Source organism: Dermacentor silvarum, chromosome 2 (assembly GCF_013339745.2).
Source record: "Dermacentor silvarum isolate Dsil-2018 chromosome 2, BIME_Dsil_1.4, whole genome shotgun sequence".
NCBI lineage: Eukaryota > Metazoa > Arthropoda > Arachnida > Ixodida > Ixodidae > Dermacentor > Dermacentor silvarum.
In genome coordinates this window covers 82015102-82034171 of record NC_051155.1, presented here as the reverse complement: position 1 = coordinate 82034171, position 19070 = coordinate 82015102, and the positions used below count along the sequence as shown (strand labels likewise).

Genomic DNA, 19070 nt, shown 5'->3' with positions numbered 1-19070 from the left:
TAGTTATATTACTGTAAATAACTAAAATAATAACTTAGTACTATCTGTCATAAAATAAAAGCGCTGATTCGCTCTCTGCAGCGATTCGCTTGGACTTAAGAGCTTCTGGGGCCAACCAAAAAGTGTTCTGTGCAAGCATGATGTCGCTGTTGTTGATGTAAAGGGCCGACCGTCACGGCGGCACGGACATTTTGTTACGACGGGTTGTGCAAAAAAGGATTGCCTTAGTCGAATGTGGAAATGTATACACAAATAAAATTGCAAATCAAAATGGCTATATTTGGCTACGAAATATTTTCCACTTTTTTCTGTTTGGCTACATTTGGGCTACAACTTCTCTAGCTTTTGGCTACGCCGCCTCATTGCACCTGGCAACACTGCATGATGTCGATATGTCGCACTGTATTGCAGTGCGACATTTCTTTTCAAATGCTTTGCGTGAACGATATCAGTGCTCCTTCTGGATTTACTGGCGACTTAAGTGCAAATATTTCTTTTTATAAACTGCGTGAAACGGGCATTTTAACTAGGCAGGACTCCCTGACGAATTTAACACATCGTGATATTCCATGTGCGTTGGTTGTATGGTTCACCTGGCACACACCAAGCGAAAGCCGCATTACGTTAGAGCGTGCATCTCTCGGCAATAAAACGCATACCATGACACCGTTTCTCTGTCATGTGCATTGCGGACGAAGCCAGCTTTATCTTCTGCAAACCAGGCCGGCAAGCTTGGGCGCGAGTCTGAGAGAAGCCGTTGGTGAGACAAAAATTTTAAAAAAAATTCGCGTTTAAAACATAATAGCTTTTTTTAACGTCACACGGGAATAGTAGGCATGTACAGCCATCTAATGATATATCACATACATTTTAAGCTGATCATCAAAGCTACTTTTTTTTCCTTGAACACGAAGCTCCTTGCAAAAAATTATTTACAGTTTTTTTCAGGCGATTGGTGGAACCTTCAAAAGCTTCAAATATTTTTCGGCTGTTTTATGTCAACCGGGCTACCATTCTATTTTTAATTTGTGGCTTCTATATTTTCCCGCGTTCGAAGAAAAAAATGAAGCTTTGCAATTTTACCGGCTTTTGCCAGTGCCAAGCTGGCAAAAGCCGGTAAAATTGCCATAAGTGCTCAACGTAAGTGCCCAAGCCGGTAAAAGCCGGTAAGTGCCCAACGTTTTCAGATATTTGAAATATTGGTTATTTTGATCATCACATCATTGTCTTGCATTACACACCGTTTGCACGACTGCCTTATACAGTGTGCTTTTGCAAAAAAAAAAAAAATGATTGATACCTTCTGGCTTCAGCTGGAAAGAAAAATTTATTTTCGCCAAAATGGTAGAAAAATTGTGGGAAGGCAAATAAACGAGTAGAATGAGTTTTCAACTGGAACAAGCATGTTGGAATTTCTCAGCTATATCTGTAGCGGCCGAAAAAACGCTGGTTGATTTGGCACGGAGTGAGCCAAATATGTACAGTTCCAGAAAAATAACGAATGCTTTCATAGCCCTCCAAGACGGAATGGCAGAGGTGTGATTGAAAAATTCGTTGGCCCTTCCCCTACCGGGAAAAAGGGGGGGGGGGGGGGGGGCACGCGAAGCTTGTCGTACGCTCAAAATTGGGTGTCGCTCTCCCTGGCCTCGGGGTTCGCTGCCGTTCGGTAAGAGGGGCTTTTAACGTGGGATCCTCTGCCTGTCGCTGTAACCGCGCCTGAACGCAAGATCCGCACGGCGAGCGCGAGCCCGCTCCCGGCGACGTTGACGGCGTTTCTCGTCGAAAGCGGCCTGTTCCGCCGCCGACCGAACAACGCGTGGCATTCCCATCCACTTGCCGAGCGTGCACTGAAAAGGGTACTCGCCGCAACGCGCGCGAGTCCGTTTCCTTCCCTTGCTCTACCCCCGGCGCGCTCACGCTCCTGATTGGGTGCGCCCGTCACTTGTTGCGGGCGCGTGCCTCACGCGTTTTACCACGGTCTATTCTTAGAGCCTTTCCCGCCATTTTCCTTCATTTGTGCGACATGTTTTTCTTTCGGTCGCACCTACAACGGCACCAACACTTGTGAGCCAATACAAGCTTCGCTTGAATATGGCGACGGTGGCGATTGTGTCCATACTGTGAAAGCCGGGCTTTGTTTCGAGGTACCTTAGCCTCCCCCCAAAAGCAGCGCCCGCAAGCAGGCTCATCGGCGGTAGTCACGAAATATGCAAAGAAGTCTTGCGACGCGAGATATAAGTGAATGGACACTATTTCCACGACGTGCCTACAGCTACCGGCACTCGTTCCTTACCAACTCGGAGCCGATGCACTATCTCGGGTGGAACGCAACGGATAAAGCAGCATCTCCTCAACTGATTATGTTCTTGTTTTCTGTTTTTTAGCAACTTTCAGTGAGCCTGTTTGAGGGCACTGCGTTCTGGAGCGAGTGGATGCCTTTGCCAGTGATTTCTTTTATTTTTAAATTTGGGGGGGGGGGGGGGGGGGGTTCTTTCCAAGCCGAAAACATATTCACGCCATAAGCATCTTCGTCTTCTTTCAGGGGTTTTACTTGCCAAAACCAGTTCTGATTATGAGGCACGTGGTAATGGAGGGCTCCGGATTAATTTTGACCACCTGGGGTTCGATAGGCGTGCACTAAAACTTGCCGAAAACGTAGCAAATAGATGTTTGTTAAAATTGTAAACTCTTTATTTGGCCCCTTGACTACCGAAACCGTATTTCATGAGATAGATACTTGATAATGAAATGATTGATTGTCATCAATGAAACAAATTACTTGTGGATTGTCAACCAGACTATGAACGACATGCACTTGATTTTGTTAGCCTAAAATGATTTATTTTACTTCAAACTGTGTCCAATGCAGCTGCGATACCCTGCATACGGGGTGATCATTTTTAAGTTTTACGGAACTTTAAAGAATCTCCTGTGGCAGGTAGCATGAGGCTTGTCCCGAAGAAGCGGACATTACTAGCATGAGAAATCAAAACACATATGCAAATTATTATAAAAGTTCGCTAATGAATTCCTAATTAAATACTTTGCGCAATTTACGTATTGCAGCCGTTGATCTCAAAGCAGCTGTCATTCTGGAAATTCATTCCAAATAGATACGCCTTCCACATTCCCTGGGTTCAATTCCTAAATTGCGATATGTGCCGTAATGTAATTGATTAAGGAGGTAATTCGTGATTTTTGGTATTTCGTTTAATGTGTGTTTCGATTTCTTTTGCAAGTAATGCCCACATCTCTGAAGTACACTGCGCAAGGGCTACAATTATCTCACATTCAACAGGAAATTTAAAAAAAATCCCTAAGGCTTCAATATGATGAACCCGTATATGATGAGCGTGCTAACGATTGGCCTCGACAGGATCGCTGACTAGAGGGTATCGTAAATTCACCGCGTTTCTGGCAAATTTATGAATTTGCGGCAATCAATTTTGCCTTTGCCACCACCCCATTGTCAAACTAAACACAGCTGTCGACTTTGATGACCCCGTTCAGTGTACGAGTTGGCGATGCTAAACGAGATGCGTTAGAAACCAGGCATCTCAAATTACAAATAGCCAGGCATCTCAACAACGCGTTTGGTTTTGATGTGATGTAATGTATGCTATTTTAGTCATTGATCGTAGGTATTTTCGAATACACGCATAACAATAGTTTACTAGCTGTAAACTTGACCTAAACATGTGTTCCAGCCACTGCTGGACAGCGCCATTCGGAAAATATGGCGGGTAGCAATCAAACGCTTCGTCGCGCACGTCGACTCCTGCAGTGTGAATGGTCTCTTCTTATCGCCTGATTAGAATTTGGCCTGCTCGCGTGATAAACGCTGCGAGTATAAACACCCGTCCTTATTGACAAAATGGTCAGCTAGGGCAAATAGGAACACGTTAGCATATAAAACAAATTACAAATAGCGGTAATTGCCAAAACAAAACGAAGAAGACGAGAGGACAGATTGAAACGAACCCAATCAAACCTAAACCAAACAACGCCCTTTTAGGTAGTAAGGATAAGAGTTATAGACCGGTTTACACCCTTATTCACATTTGAGGGTGTAAACTTTCTTACAGTGTACGTCGATAGTGCGTGTCAAGCTGTGCTTGCCTAAGGCTTCCTATATTGTAGCATGATTGCGCTAGAATTTCTCACGTAGGTCTCATATTCAGCACAAAAGTCCCACGGCTGCACGGAACTCGCAGCACAGTCACATGGCAAGTTTGAGGAGCGCCTCCATAGGAGCTCTATTTTTGGCAGCACGCACTAGAGGGTTTGTGCCTTGCGAGGAGGCGTTATAACAGTGTACAGATCAATAAGCACAGGTATCCAGACCACGCCAAGCACAAGTCACATCCCTTGACCCGTGGTATGGAACCATGCTGTTGATGATGATGATGAGGAGGATGGTGATTATATATTTGTATCCCCTTTGAAACGAGGCGGCTACAAATCAGCCAGCCTGCTTGAGTTGACCAGGTCCAGCTACACGAATCATGCAGCTGCAACTGATACATGTCGGGACACTTGGTGGAGTACAACGCAACTGCAAGTCAAAATTTGTGCGTATCTATCCTACGCAGCGCGCATGTCAAGTTGTGACAATTGGCACGATATCATGCTGCTGCGGCTGGCGATGATGATGGTTTATTGGCATCCCCTTTGAAACGGGGATACATCTTCTTAATGGTCTTTTTTTTCATCAAAATTTATCTGTCTACCATGTACCGCTACCTGTGCAACTGCTACATGGCGTGTCATCTGGTGTAATATTATGCAACTGCAATCCAAATTGTTCACGTATCGACGCTACGCGGCGCGCATCTCGCATCGCGTGTCTCCTCGCGCGCTAGGACGCGTGCATAAGGCATTTTTCCGCTACAAGCTAGGAAGCGCCTGCGTAGAATGTGTGACTGGTGTGACAGGCAGGCTGAACCACCGCGAAGCACTCGGTCGTTTTTTCGAGAATCTGCTGCCTACGTTCGTAGTGTGTACGCTGCACTTGAAACAGCGCTGGACAGGATGCCTCTATTGGACGCTTGCACATGCTTCCCTAAGTTTTGAATCTGTACCTGTAACGCTTTGTTGTTTCTTGTGTTTCAGAAGATTCTTCTCCCATGTAATAAAAAAAAGATGGCGCGACGCAGTGGTAGAGTATGAGACTCCCACGCCGCGGGCCCGTGTTCGATGCCTGCGAGAACTGGCAGTTTTTTTTTTCGCATTCCCGGCGATAGCTGTTACGCACGCAGGCGGCGGCGGCGACGGCGGCCACCATCGGCAAACGAAACGGCTATTGAAATTAGCCCATAACATCTCACGCTGTAAAATGTGCGAAAAGGACGAGGAACAAATTTATTTAGAACACCAGCCAATGAACGCCAGGAGAGAAATCCATCTCCGCCGTCGCCCTATAGCCGTCGGCCGGAATAGCTTGAGACAGTGCAGCAGAAAGGGCTTGACCGATGATGTCCTGCTGGACGTTGGGGTCTGAGCTGCCGAGCAAAGCCTCCCAGGATTCTAGACCGCGCGAGCTAGCATGCTTAGACGGACACGTCCACACCATGTGAACCAGATTTGCTGCCTCATTGCAGAATTTGCACTTTGACCTGAATACTCCTGGATGCGACTTGCTGTAGAGTACGGGGTTTGGAAAAACCCCGTTTTGTAATTTCCTCCGCATATCCTCCTCTTTCTTACTGAGCATTGTGTCCGCTCCCAGGTAAATTTGTCGATTTGGTCTGTAGCGTACTGCGATTTTCTGGCATGTGCGCATATCCTCTCTTCTGTATAGAGTTTCAGTGAGGTCGGAGGTTCCGGTGGTAGACCGGTAAGTGAGACTTCGGGCGACCGAATGAGCCTCCTCGTCCTCTCTAAGTCCCTGAAGATAATTTATTTATATATCTGTGAAAACAAAGACGCATGAAAAGCGAGCTAGCTGAGAACCGGCTTTTGCAATAGATATCTGCTTTCCGGTTGCATAGAACAGCTTGTGTCGAGTGCGTGTTTATGAGGATGCCTACGTTGAAGGCCAAAAAGTAGCCGACACTCATTGGTGTTACATTCATGACATTTTTATTAGCGAAATGGTATAGATTCTTTAAATAAAATTCTTGCGGCAGAAAAACTGATCACGAGGGCCCATAAGAATATCCACGATGGCTACCATCTCGGCTCTCTGAAAATGATCGAATGTTCATTATCTTCGAATAAACGAATGTAACTCTTGTCGATTTAATAACACGACATCGTAATTCGGGGGTCAAGGCGTTATGTAATAGAGACTCAAATACCGAAACTGACTACTACTGCCCGGATTAAATATAAGCTCCCCTTTCGTGCACCACAATGCTTGGTCTCTCTTGCAAGCATTCTCTATTAGGAAGCTTCTCATCGGCGGCACACGATAGGCACGTAAGCATGCTACAAATATATGTTGCGTGGGCAATAGTAGTATAGTTGCAATCAGAATGGGTGAGCAACCTGCAGACAAACGATCTAAGAGATCTAAGGCTTCTATGGAACTAACTTCGGTGCTGCTCGCTGTATGTGCGGTAGGCATCGATGATGGAGATGTTCCATGGCATCCAAGGAGCTGGATCCTTGATGAATTCCGTCACTGTCCCTATGGCCCGCTCCAAGTACTTCCGCGAGTGATCTTCCAGTTTGTTAGCCTCGTCTTCAGTTAATTGCCTCCGCATGTAGCCGTTAAACAGTTCAAACAGTGGGCCAATGATGGGGGTAAGCACATACACGTCGTACTCCACAGGTACCGGAAACGTGAGCTGGTAGTCTTCGATCTCGATTGTCTTGTTCGTTCTAAGACAATAAAGGACACAAACAGACCAAAGTTAATAGAGTGCAACAGGGTCAGCGTCACCGTGGCAGCCGCGCTGTATTGTCGGTAGTGTCATTGGGACAGCATCACGATGGTACCACAGATTTCCCCAATCTTTTCCCCAAACAGTTAGTCCATCCAAACTGCTGGGTGGACTAACCTGCAGGCATAATATCAGCCTAGATGCAGCAGTGTTTCGTGTACCGTGCTGTTTGCGCTTGTTCGCGTTGCAGAATGCCATTGTGCAGGGTATGTGCGTGTCTGGACAGAATTTGTGTGCCGTGAGTCCTTGTCAAGAGAGCTGTTAGCTGTCATGATGAAATATTGAGTGTGTTTGTTACCTTGATCCGTTTATGTATTTTAAAGTGCTCCATAATCACATGATTCATGTTACTACAGAATAATTATCTGCCCAAGCGGCCATCACACCCCTGCGACGTATAGTAGGGCAGTGTAAAATAAGCCTTGGCTTTGGCTATACGGCTTGATGAAGCGGTTCGTCTCCCCCTTGCTGCTGAAGTAAGTGCGCATCCCTAGGAATCGGTCACAGCCATGTGGAATAACTTCGTGGCAAGTGGGTAGTGCGACGACCGCTTCATTTTCGCAAAACTTTTAGGTAACACCAGGATTGACCTAATAGCGGCGTTTCGCGCTTCTGCATGCATACTCAAGGTAATTTGAACGAATAATTGAATGCCAGTTGTTATGGCCCACATGGCTCTTTTGAAATGCCGAAACAATGTACTTGACTTTTAGGCGATTCCCGTCAACTTTTCGATCTAAATATGCTGATATAAGGTCGGTAACAAGGAAGTTAATTGTGCGGTTGCTTTAATAATTAACTGAATTGCTTTAGTTTTTCTTAGAAATGGCGTCCGCCTGGGTAAATATTTCATCTGTACTGACGTAATTCGAGTGACTTTTGTAGTTTTGGCTATCTTAAAGCGTTCGAAGTAAAAAAAAAAAACAACAAATAACTCACTGAATGTGTGCGTTGCAACAACCACTAGAGAAAGGAGCCTGGTATTCACTACGATACAGCAGCTTCGGTTCTTCCTAATATCTACGTTAATCAAGCATCAATGCCAGAAGGAACGTAAAAGTAGCACACACGTCTTGTTAGTGAAAGCGGTGAGTGTCCCAGCCAGCACTAAGGGCTGGCTTTACTTTACTGATATATGAGTGGTACCCAGCGCTTTTTGAAATCGTGAACACATGAGTACTCGATTAAAAATAAGCCACGGGCAGATCAGCGCCGTCCTCGACATTCACGACGTTCTTTCATGGTTTTCACCTATTTCACAAAGTGGTCCTACGATTCTCAACAGCTGAATTTAATAATTCGCCTTTAAGTAAGAATATCAAGGGCTACCTTACGCACGTTTACTCGTAATACTAATATGAAACGCCTCGACCATGACACCACTTCTTTCTTCTTAGATCTCAAAAGAACTTTAGTATCCGTAAATTTAGGAGCACACGTGCAATCCCTCCAGTGCAACAAAGGGTTGGACGGTGCGTCATTGGTCAACGGTCGTTCTTACGCACTTGATCTCTGCGTTTGTAGTCCTTCTTGTCCCTCTTGCGACCATGATTTACAGGCCTGTCTTTCCCAACGACGAATTTCCGCGTTTTATTGCTCAATAAATCTGACTTTTTGCTTTGACTTCATGCTTCCTGAGCCACGAAACAAGCATGACCATGCAGTGACTCTGACACACGCCTGCTGCACACACCCTGTCGTGCTATAATTGCAACCTTTCATTTGAGTTGGTTTATAGGCTTTGAGTTGCTCACGGGTGACGAATCTAGTTCTGTTAATAAAGGTGGTGTGCAGTTATTGTGCGATAGACGCAACCGCAGTCGTCTAACCTTGCGTGGTGCAACACGGCCGGGCATATTCCTGTATTTTCATAACGTCGTTTCTCTGGTTGTTAGAAACTGCGTGGATGTGCGCTTAAGCGCGTCAATCGTTAACGGCGCACCATATGGGCAACCAAGTCAGATCGAGGCTGTTTGCTAGGAAGGTATGAAAACTGGCGTCGTATCATAAGCAGTTTCATAGAGAATGCATGAAACCGCGACCGGGCGATATGTCGGGAGCCGTGGTTAAGGTCAGCTCAGATGGTGAGTGCATAGTCCCATAGAATGCATTTATCGGCAGTTATGTAATATGCTTTGAAATCATTAGTCCTTGTGCATAGAGCTGCTATAAATTCCACTGAATATTTGGTCGAAATAAGCTTATTTCGTGTTACATCAATGAAAATACGTGATAGGAGGTGTATACGGCGAAAATTTCTTTTCCTCATTGCTCTGTAACGAGTTAGGGCTTCACTTGCTAAATTTATCACAACGTGAATGCCGTGCAAGAAGACTTACTCTTTCACCTTCAGGACCACGTCAACTGCAATGATTCGCACGTCCATTCTCAGCCGCAGACCAAGTTTCTGCGTGGTGGCATATAATTTTACCCTGATGTTATCAATTGAGAGCGCTACACGAGCGCTGATGCCACAGCGATCGGTCACCGCGTAGTTGTCGCCTCCCCGACGAAGATTTGAGAGTCCATCTACGGTCACGTTGGATATTTGGAAGACGCGGCCATCCCAGACGACATCGTCTACGTCAGTGAACACAACTGGGTCGAGGTGTGAGGCGTATGTCATTCGCTTGACGCAGTAGTCAAAAATTCCCCATTTGCTGGGGTCTTGCCAAGGGCCCAGAGGAGAGTTAGAAGGACCATCAGGCATTATCCACACTGGGATGAGGACAGGGTCTTCTCGTGGTTTCTTAAGGTCTGAAATGAAAAAAATAAAAAATGACTGTCCAGCCGGTTTGCCACTTAAGGAGTACTCTTTTGCCTGAGGGCGGGGACGGCTGTATTCACAGCAATTTCGACACCTTGTGACGCTTTCTTTAATACCAACGAGTTAGGCAGGTTCCTAAAGTACATATGGGTGCTTTTATCGAACAAAAAAGTCGCAGTTTTGCATGAAAGTGGAAGCATCGATTGCGATAGCAAATTAGTAGACAACTATACGAACTAAGGATAATAGTTTTATCAGCCGCATGAACTTGTAAACATTCGCTTGCTAATTAAATTAACAAGCATGGTGTCACGGTTGCAATCTTGTGCATAGTAGTAATTTGTAAATACGCGATATTCCCGTAACACCATTTTAGGAAAGCCCGATGTCTAATATGCCAACTCCACTGAAGAATTGAGCACATTGAATCTCGTTGTTGCAATTTAAGCTGCGCCAAAAAAAAACGTTAATTTTTCACGACAGTAAGCAACTCTATTTTAGTGCTTAGTTAAATAGGCAGTTTTGGCGCTCATTGGGCCGATGATCTGGCGCCATATAAGCTCACCAATCATCAACATCGACAGAAAAACTGGCACATCGCACCTCCGATCTTCGTTCCGTTTCTGGCGAACAGCTCCACCTGGCCCAAGAACTGGTGCACCACTTCGAGCATCAGCTCGCCCATCTTTCTGTTGAGCGCCTTCTCGATGGAGCCTTCGGCGAGCCAGTGAAGAAAGTCGAACATCAAGCTGGTTCCGTCAAGCTGGCGCGCATTGAAAGTCACTGGGGCAGCCCAGAACCTTAGCTCAGCGAGGCGTAGGTCGTTAGGAGACTGGCCTGTGCGGGTGGTTGAGCGAAAAGAGAGGTCCATTCCATGCGTGAAGAGAAACGACAAGCAGTAAATGTCCGTCTTGTAAATTCAGGAAAATGAATCAATTAAGATAGACATTTTGTTCATATGTCATTCGCCAACTCGCATGCTTTACTCGATGCTGCAATAAATGGAGCTATAACACGCGTCTTACCTTGCACAACCCGCTAGTAGGATGTGAAAGCAGCAAACTGGGAATTTCCCGGCATCTGATTCGCATGTTACTAAGTACTGTTCGAGCTCGTCACTCTGCAACGGTGCATGTGTGCCTTCGTTCGTACTACAAGCTATAGCGAGACGCCATTTCTGCCTCAGAATAGCAGCTGACACTTCATCGTCTACAACACTGCCAGGGTCGGCCGTATTGTGCTTGGAAGCCCACTATAGCCGCATGTACACAGTTCAATCAATCCTTCATGTAGTTCGGGATATGAAAAAAAAATTAGTCGGATTGTGACAACTTCCGCTGCGACCACTTGATTTGAATAATAACTCAGGTCATGGTCTTTTCTAACGAATTGAATTGAATTGAATAACATTTATTTTATAAGGAAAGGGTAGGGGAAGCAGGTGGATGGGGCCCATAGTCCAGAGCTCAACTTGCTTGGTCGAGAAGTGCCTATTGGGCCTTCTCTTCCTCGCTGGTGAGCCAGGTCTCCCAATCCTCCGTCCTGAATTTTTGCGCCGCAATGTGAGGCGTAATAATTTTAGGTGGCCTAAGCTCGCATTCATACGTAATGTGGGCGAGAGTTGGCTAGCGTCCGCACCACGGGCAAGTGCCCACGTATCCCTCGCACTTCTACCTTTCTGATTCACATAAAGACGTTGAGTATTTGATGCTTGCGACTTGAGTGAAAAAGAACGCGTCGGCAACACACAAATGCTTACATTATTAGATCATGAATCAAGACGTTACTCCGTCGTGAATGACAAATTAGATGTATCATATTTCATCTGAAACCTTCGCCTGTTGTCAACATGAAATGACTGCGACCAATTGTTCCACAAGTGGTCTTTCTTTATAATGCTTAAATACCGGTCGCGGCTACGGCGTTGCGCTACTAAGCCTGAGGTCGTGGGATAGAGTGCCGGCTGCAGTGGCCGCGTTTCGATGAGAGTGAAATGCAAAGACGCCTGTTTACCGTGCATTTGGTGCACGTTAAAGAACCCCAGGTGGTCAAAGTTAATCCGGAGTCTCTCACTACGACGTGCTTAATAATCAAATCGTGGCTTTGGCAGGTAATACCCCTTGATTTATTGTTTACTTTATTAACAAAAATACTAGAAACAAATATACAGCAAACACGCGACATTGCTTCTGACCACAGTGGATATGTAATCAAACTCACTCCTCGACGTAGATGAACAACTCGATCCTGGGAATGTAGACTGCGACCTCTACGCGGGCGTCTACCAGGATAGAGTTGACGGTGCCTTTATACGTGACGCCGAGCGGGCCTCCCTCGATCTGGAAGAGGGCGGTGACACCGCTGTCGGTAGCATTGATGAAGCTGCGGTCATAGCGCTTCAGGTTCGGCAGGCCGTAGAGCTTTCCTTGGGAGAGCCGCACGCGGAAATCAAATACCTGCGTGAACGTGCGGCGGATATCTTCCAGTGGAAATGCCTCGAAGGATGGCAGTCCGAGCACCTTCGTTAGCCCGATGTCGAAGAGGGTGTCGCTGTAATCGCATGGACGGTCTTAGAAGAAAAATAAAGGAACGGAAAAGGAAGATTATTACAATAGGCATTTAGATCAAGCCTATGTCAAGTGTTTATCGATCTAGCTACTCACGCACAGGTGCATTATATTAGACAGGTTGTATACTGCGCCAAAATGTCTCGATAGCTATAAGGTTAGTTTGAGTCACCTTCTTATACAGAGTGTCCCAGCTATCATGCACCAAGATGGAAAAAAAAACGAGCAATTGCGTTACTAGACGAAAATACTAGTGCATATTGTTTCCAGTACAGTGGAGTGGCCGCGAGTAAGCTTCTCGTTCCTGTAATTTTATTAGCTATTGTAAATAGCTAACTAGAGAAGTACTGTCCTAATTATCAAAGTGTGAATGAGGAAATTAAAGAGCAACATGAAAATCTACAGATACGCCTTTATGTTGCTCAACACGTCCTACAATAAAGTTCTCTTCCGAGCGTGAAAGAAGCCCGCGAATACAGGCAAAGTGCCTCGAGTGACTAGTCGTGCTGTAATTTTGCGTGTATTCGCGAGCTTCTTTCACGTTCGGAAAAACACTTCTATGTAGCACGTATTCAGCAACAGAAAGCTCTATCAGGAGCTTTAAAGCGAAGCTGTATATGACTAAGATCCGGGGTTTCGTGGTGTCTGTGTGCAAAAACTGTCATCACAAGCAACGGCTCGAGCGTTGTCGTCTTCTTCCACAGCTGGCTCGTTGGCGCCCTTCTAGCGCAACCGCGCGAACGCGCTCGTACCATTGCTCACGTTACCGCTCATTATTACAGCGTAGGAGGAGGAGGAGAGATAATTTATTAGAAAGGCAGAGAGGTTCAGCGTAGAATTTCACTTCTCTTCTGTCCTCGGAATGGGGAGGCTCCGTTTACGGGGGTATGAGTCATTGCTTAAGGGGGTGTGAGCCATTTATTGTCTTTCGTGACGGACGCATGTAATAACAGAGGTGATGCGCGAATATGTATGCGCGTACCTATCGTCATGAGCACCAATTAGGACAATACATATGTTCGTATACCTTTGTTCAAAATTCTGTGTCACCTCGAGTTGTGGGCTAAACTAAGTTTCACTTGTCATCCACCTTCACAAAGTGAAATGGCTGATTAATTTTTTTTCATGTTGCTCTTTAATTTTGTCATTGACACTTTCATAATTAGGACAGTACTTCTCGAGCTAGATAACTAATTACAATTACGTAATTAAATCTCAGTAACAAAAAATTACTGGCAGCTACTCCACTGTACAGGAAACAATATGCGCTAGCTTTTCTTCGAGTAACGCAATTGCTCTTTTTTTAAGTCTTGGTGCATGATAGTTGGAACACCCTGTACACTTTGCCTCTGGAAGACCAGCAATCGAACTCATCTTCCACAATTCAGAGTAGTGTTCAACTGAACTAATTGGTTCGTGGTTTAAGGTGAGCTTGAACAGCTGAATTGAAAATATGGGGCAAAGGAAGAAAGGCAAAGACATCGCTCACTTATAAACTGACTTATCCGTTGTTAGTTCAGCAACGTCCTTGACTGTCGTCCTTGTCTCTCTTCTCAGTTGAGCTGTTTCATCTCGCCTTTCCCATAATTCGCACGATTAGAAATTGGCTTCTAACCGACAGGGGCATTATATATTTTTTTTCATGAATTCGCGCGATTACAGATGCTATGTTGCATCTCTCAAACAATGGTGGCTGGCAAATCTAAAACGTGCTTTGCTGACTGTGCAGGGAGACCCTAAGCTAACGTTCACTTCGTACGTAACAAAGTTCTCTGAAATGAAACTGTAGGAATCAGTATGAGTAATTTTTGCAATGTTATTATGCCCCCGGAGCCTGCCGTACTGGCAAAAAGTATGGCAGGCAAACAAGGAGGAATAGTTGATTATAAATTGCAGATGTTCGCCTGGAAAGGCGCCTCGGATGGTGCTCGAGAGGGCATGGGTGAAACTCAAAACAACATTCTAAAGGCAATGAGAAAGACCGACGAAACGAAAAGTCTGCATACATCAATAGTAGGCTTCGCGAGTGGCATTATTGAATTGAAGGAGGCCCCTTGTTTATATTTGTGGAGTTAGAATGCGTGTTATGGGTAATTGGTATATAAGCAGCTTCAAGCCTATTGATCAATTGCATCCTTTAGATTAAGTTGTTTAAGAAAGTGATTGAGACAGGTATTGGTGTGTTTATTACTTTTTTGTTTATTACTACTAGCCCAGACCAGGCAATTATAAAGTAGCAAGCTATACGTTTTGCTGAAACTATGGTATAAAACACTGACTGCCATGAAACAGTGGCAATTAATATTTCCTTCCTTACGGTGGTACACATGCAGTGCAGAAATATTCTTATAACGTTGTTGGGGATAAAGCGCCGTGAGCTGTCGCTAGTAATTACCCAAACAGAAACAGTTCACCCACTTGATATATAAAGCGAGAGAGAGAATCGAAACCAAGGCATGAGCATCAAACAGACGCGTGTACAGAAAGCTACCTTGCACAGGAAAAGAGGTTAAGGAATAAAAAGGAAGAAAGGAGAAACAACACATTGGATGCCGCTTCATCCGGAGAGGTGTGCATAGATCCTATGCGCTCTTCAAAAGGACAAAAGAAACATTTTTTACCATGTTAGAAGTTATCGCTCATCGATTTCTGCAAGCTACAGTACAGATCTAAGTTAAACACTAACTTTTATCGGCGCAAGCGGGAGCTGCTTGCGTGCTGCGCTGGTGAAGGTGACTATTGTCTGAGTGCGCGATCAGGGGATGGCGTTAAAAAGTTACGGAAACTCAAATTTGGACTGACTGGTATAAATGCGCGGTGACATCATAGACAACAAGAAACAACTAATCAAATCACCGTTCTCCGTCCTCTTCACTTGTGTTTTGCTTGCGGCGTCAGATACTAATATTAGACAAGGAGACTGCTGCCAAACAATGGCAACAACACGCTGCTGTATGACCAGCTGTGGACAGTAAAATTAGGCGTGCCACATATGTCAGCCGCCTACCAAGTCTCTAGAAACTTCGAAATTGCTTGTATAATTACTTGAGTTTTGTATATCTTGAAAAATCCTACGCTCGCGTCTGCTCCTCTAAGTAGTAGTTTATTTCATTGTACGCCAATGCAGTTTTTGTTGTTTGATCAGACAGCGGGATTTAGGTCTGAAAGCAAAACCGGGGCTAGCAAAGACTTGGTAGAGTTGTCTGAATTATTTTGGACCACGTTTCTCTTTCTAAACCTGTACAAGTGCTTTTACATATCCCGCCTATCCAAATGCGGTACATAGTGCTGAGCACGCGAACGCCATCGCCAGTGAAGCACTGTGATAGGTGCAGTAGTTTGTATATTGGCACCCTACGGTGCTCCTATTACCTACCTGTTCACTAAGCACTGTAAAGAAGCTTTCAAAAATTATTGCACCATAAACATCAAGCTTCTCGGAAATTTGTCAGTACTTTAGAAGTGCTCTATTAAGAGCTGACAAGTAGTGGAAACTAATGCATAACTCGCATATGCACGCATGATGTCCTTGGCACTTCAACGATAAGCAGCACTAAGGCTATCTAGCCAGGTAGCAGGTTGAAGAAAATTTGCCGGTAATATCAAAAATATTTGCGGCTGAACATCGCTGCAGTTGGTGCCGAATGGTGGATGGCACCAACTCCCGCTTTAGAGAAGTCTAGTAAAATATTAGGCTTTCCACTTAGACATTTTTTGTCGTTTAGGAGACAATCTTTTGCAAGTATAACTTTGTGGACTTTACATTCGCGAAGAGCAGCGCAGGACCTTTGTTTATTGCTCCCGCAAGAGCGCGAAATCCTGCCTACGTATCTGAGCTTTCGCACGCTCAAGGTGTATATAATACAGTTGATGTTGTTGGAAAATATTGCAAATGTATTCCAGGGTTCTTTATTTTTTGTTTGTTTGTTTCGTCCCATCTGCACCCTGTTGCAGGGAATCCAGTTCGAATATCGGTAAAAGCTATCTGGCTCAGTGCGCGTGAACATATCGCTATGAATTAACTCTATGACTAACAACTCCTTTGAGTACACACAAGCTGCGATATAAGTGAAGGGACTTTTTCATTTATTCGTGAAAAATATGTAGTATGCGGAAACATCGCTGTGTGGCGCGCATTTCTCTGTGCCAGCCATAAAACGGTAAATTTTGTACTGAAGTGTCATGTCGCACTATCTCTTTCTACTTTTCGCCCGGTCACATGCAATAAGCAATTGCTGACTGAAAAATAAATTATTGAATTTTACGTGCCAAATTCAAACAATTGCATAATTAGGAATTTGGGCACAGTCATTGCACTTCGCACGAGGAAATAAGCCTATTGGTCGCATCCCACGCCACTCCTTGCCAGAATGGTAGAACCATACCAAACCGCGAAGGAGTACTCGTCCAGCTATTACACAATGTGCAGCTGCAAGATTGACTTGGGAAGGTGGTCATTTCGAGCAAATGATGTATTACGTCCCCATATTATCTGAATGGCTGATAACGAACGCTGGAGCGTCAATCGCCCAGTTTATTTCAATGCCCTTCTCCTTGAGCTGAGGCTGCTGGCTTACTCATATTAACGTATGTACTGTGTGTTGCGCGATTACTGTTCGTTGTGCATCGTATGAACGAACATCGGATCTAAAAATTTCGTTCGCCAACTCTCAATTTTACATCGAAACTGCTTCGCGGCCAACTGCCTGCCTCTTCAGCTATGTGTTAGCGGTTCGACATCTGCTGCTAATGGATTGTACCGCTAAGCCAACGCTCGGCTCCCTGCAGCGGTGAGCTGCTTGGAAGATGACTCTGCGTCTTCGAAATCAACTTTTCTGCCGCTTCAAGTGGTTATTTCCCCTGTGGCATTTCAACTTTAGCTAAGCGTCGGTTGCACCCTCGGGTTGAACATGCCAAGTGAGTCCGAACACTATCCGTCCTAGTTTTTTACTGTTTTGTGTGGGTTTGTTTACAGGATTCACCAGTACTTTAGGAGGAGGCTTCACAGAAACGGTAACTTATCAGGAAAGCCAACATCTGAGCCTGGTTACACCTATAGGAATCTTGTCTGCTGCAAAACAAACGGACCCCCCCCCCCCCCCCCTGAGTATCTGAATCCCTTACCTTGGCATTCTAATCATTGGCTGAGTCTGCTGCGATCTGTCAGTATCTGCACTAGGCCGCCGAGGTTTTTATATTGCCTACAGGTTAATGTTCATATTTCGTTCTACAATTTCTCCCGTTAAACCTCATATAGCCAGTTAGTAAACGAGCGCACTCATTTCGGTCATAATGACTTCGTGTTCGATATAATTTGTATTGCGTATTTCATACTCGTTCAAGGGCGTGCTATGAGCGCCGGTGTGGTTGCTCATGGAAAACAAAAACAAAACTACATCCACTCAGACAAACCTGACGCACACACCAGCTGTGCCGTGTCTCCTCCCAGACTCTAAATTCACAAAAAGACAAGAATGTAATTGGGATCCGACTCACCGACTGCTAAAACAGCAAAGGTCAATGTGCACAGGAGCAGGTGAAGTGGGGGAAAACGTGTCTTCATTGTTTGGCGAAGAAACTTCTGCGGCGTGCTTCGAAGTGCCGGTGCCGCGGGTCGCAGCGTGCTATAGTCGTCTGAGTCGTAGTTTCGAAAACGCCGATATATGGCTGCACTCAATTTCTTCTGAGTTACTGCGTTGAATTCATGCCTAAACTTAGGACGCCGTCTAGGTTTCTTTGAGTCTACTGACGGCAGGCCCCACCAGTGGGCGCTTTTATGTTCTCACGTGCACTATCAAGAGATGAAAAAACTTCCTCCTTATGCGGAACATTCGAGCACAGAAAACACGGATTGCGTGTTGCGCTGCAAGAGCTAAGTTTACAGGGTCATCGGATTAAAGTAGCCATTTTGAAGTGATACGGAGGTTTAGGCTGCGTACGCAAGGGGGCGGATCAAACAAACGTCATAAAAAAGCTGCGCGAATTGGAGAAGTCTTGTTGCCGCGCCCATCAGGTTCCGCTATCATCCTGTAGGAGGGGGCGCGCTCGCGTTTCTTGGGAGGAGCTATGAAGGGAGGCGGCGAAGATATGCAATTATTAAGTAACGTTTTCTGCTTGCCGGGAAATGTAAACACGCGACGTGTGCCTTGCTGGACCAACCACAATTTAACGTGTATTACGATTATCTTTATTCGCCCAATGGACATAGTGAGAATTAGAACAACAATGAAAAAGGCAGACAACATTTTAAGTAAATATTCGGATTGCCAGCGCAAAAAAATACTGGTGGCTTCTCAACAATACCCTAAACAATATGCACTTGCTCTTTTTTACGCATAATGCTCTTTTTTACGCATAATGAGTTTTGTTGCGTTTAAAGCACCTGCAGTGGGACGAAAATGGATATGGCTTCACGTTTGCGTCGCATGTAAGAAGCAGTCTGATTTCTCACTTACCGTTGCCTGGCGGGGTATTTCCCACCACCCAGAATTATTGCATTTGATAAAGCACAACTGTTTACAAGTTCATGACAGGGCCATTCACGCCATCGCATGCTCATACACAATTGCCTATGCATGCATATTTTGGTGAGCGGTCCGTTACTATGTCCTCTGACGAATTGTAATACATGGTACACGTGCCTGTCACTTACGCTAGGCAGCCATTTTGATTTCTTAGTAGTTTTTATTTCGTGTTATTTCTCACCATCTCCATTAATTCCTCCTGAAGACTACACTGGGATCCTTCAGGCTCACAGTGTAGTCTTCAGTGACTGTGAGACACTGTGAGCCTTCAGGACACTGTTAGCCGCCCACTGTGACTTCAGACTACACTGTGGCTTCAGACACT

At 45.1% G+C, this 19070-nt stretch overlaps 2 protein-coding genes across 1 annotated transcript; both read right to left on the bottom strand.

Annotated features, from left to right (window-relative positions):
• Positions 1 to 19070, bottom strand: part of LOC119441579 (uncharacterized) — a 116297-nt gene that overhangs the window by 45366 nt on the left and 51861 nt on the right.
• On the bottom strand, positions 6461 to 17989 carry LOC119441004 (uncharacterized). Its single transcript, XM_049661422.1, has 5 exons — positions 17718 to 17989; positions 11871 to 12223; positions 10258 to 10486; positions 9227 to 9644; positions 6461 to 6825 (listed from the first exon to the last, which is right to left on the bottom strand). The coding sequence occupies exons 3-5, from the start codon at positions 10397 to 10399 to the stop codon at positions 6531 to 6533; spliced, it is 855 nt and encodes a 284-aa protein (XP_049517379.1). The 5' UTR covers positions 10400 to 10486; positions 11871 to 12223; positions 17718 to 17989; the 3' UTR covers positions 6461 to 6530.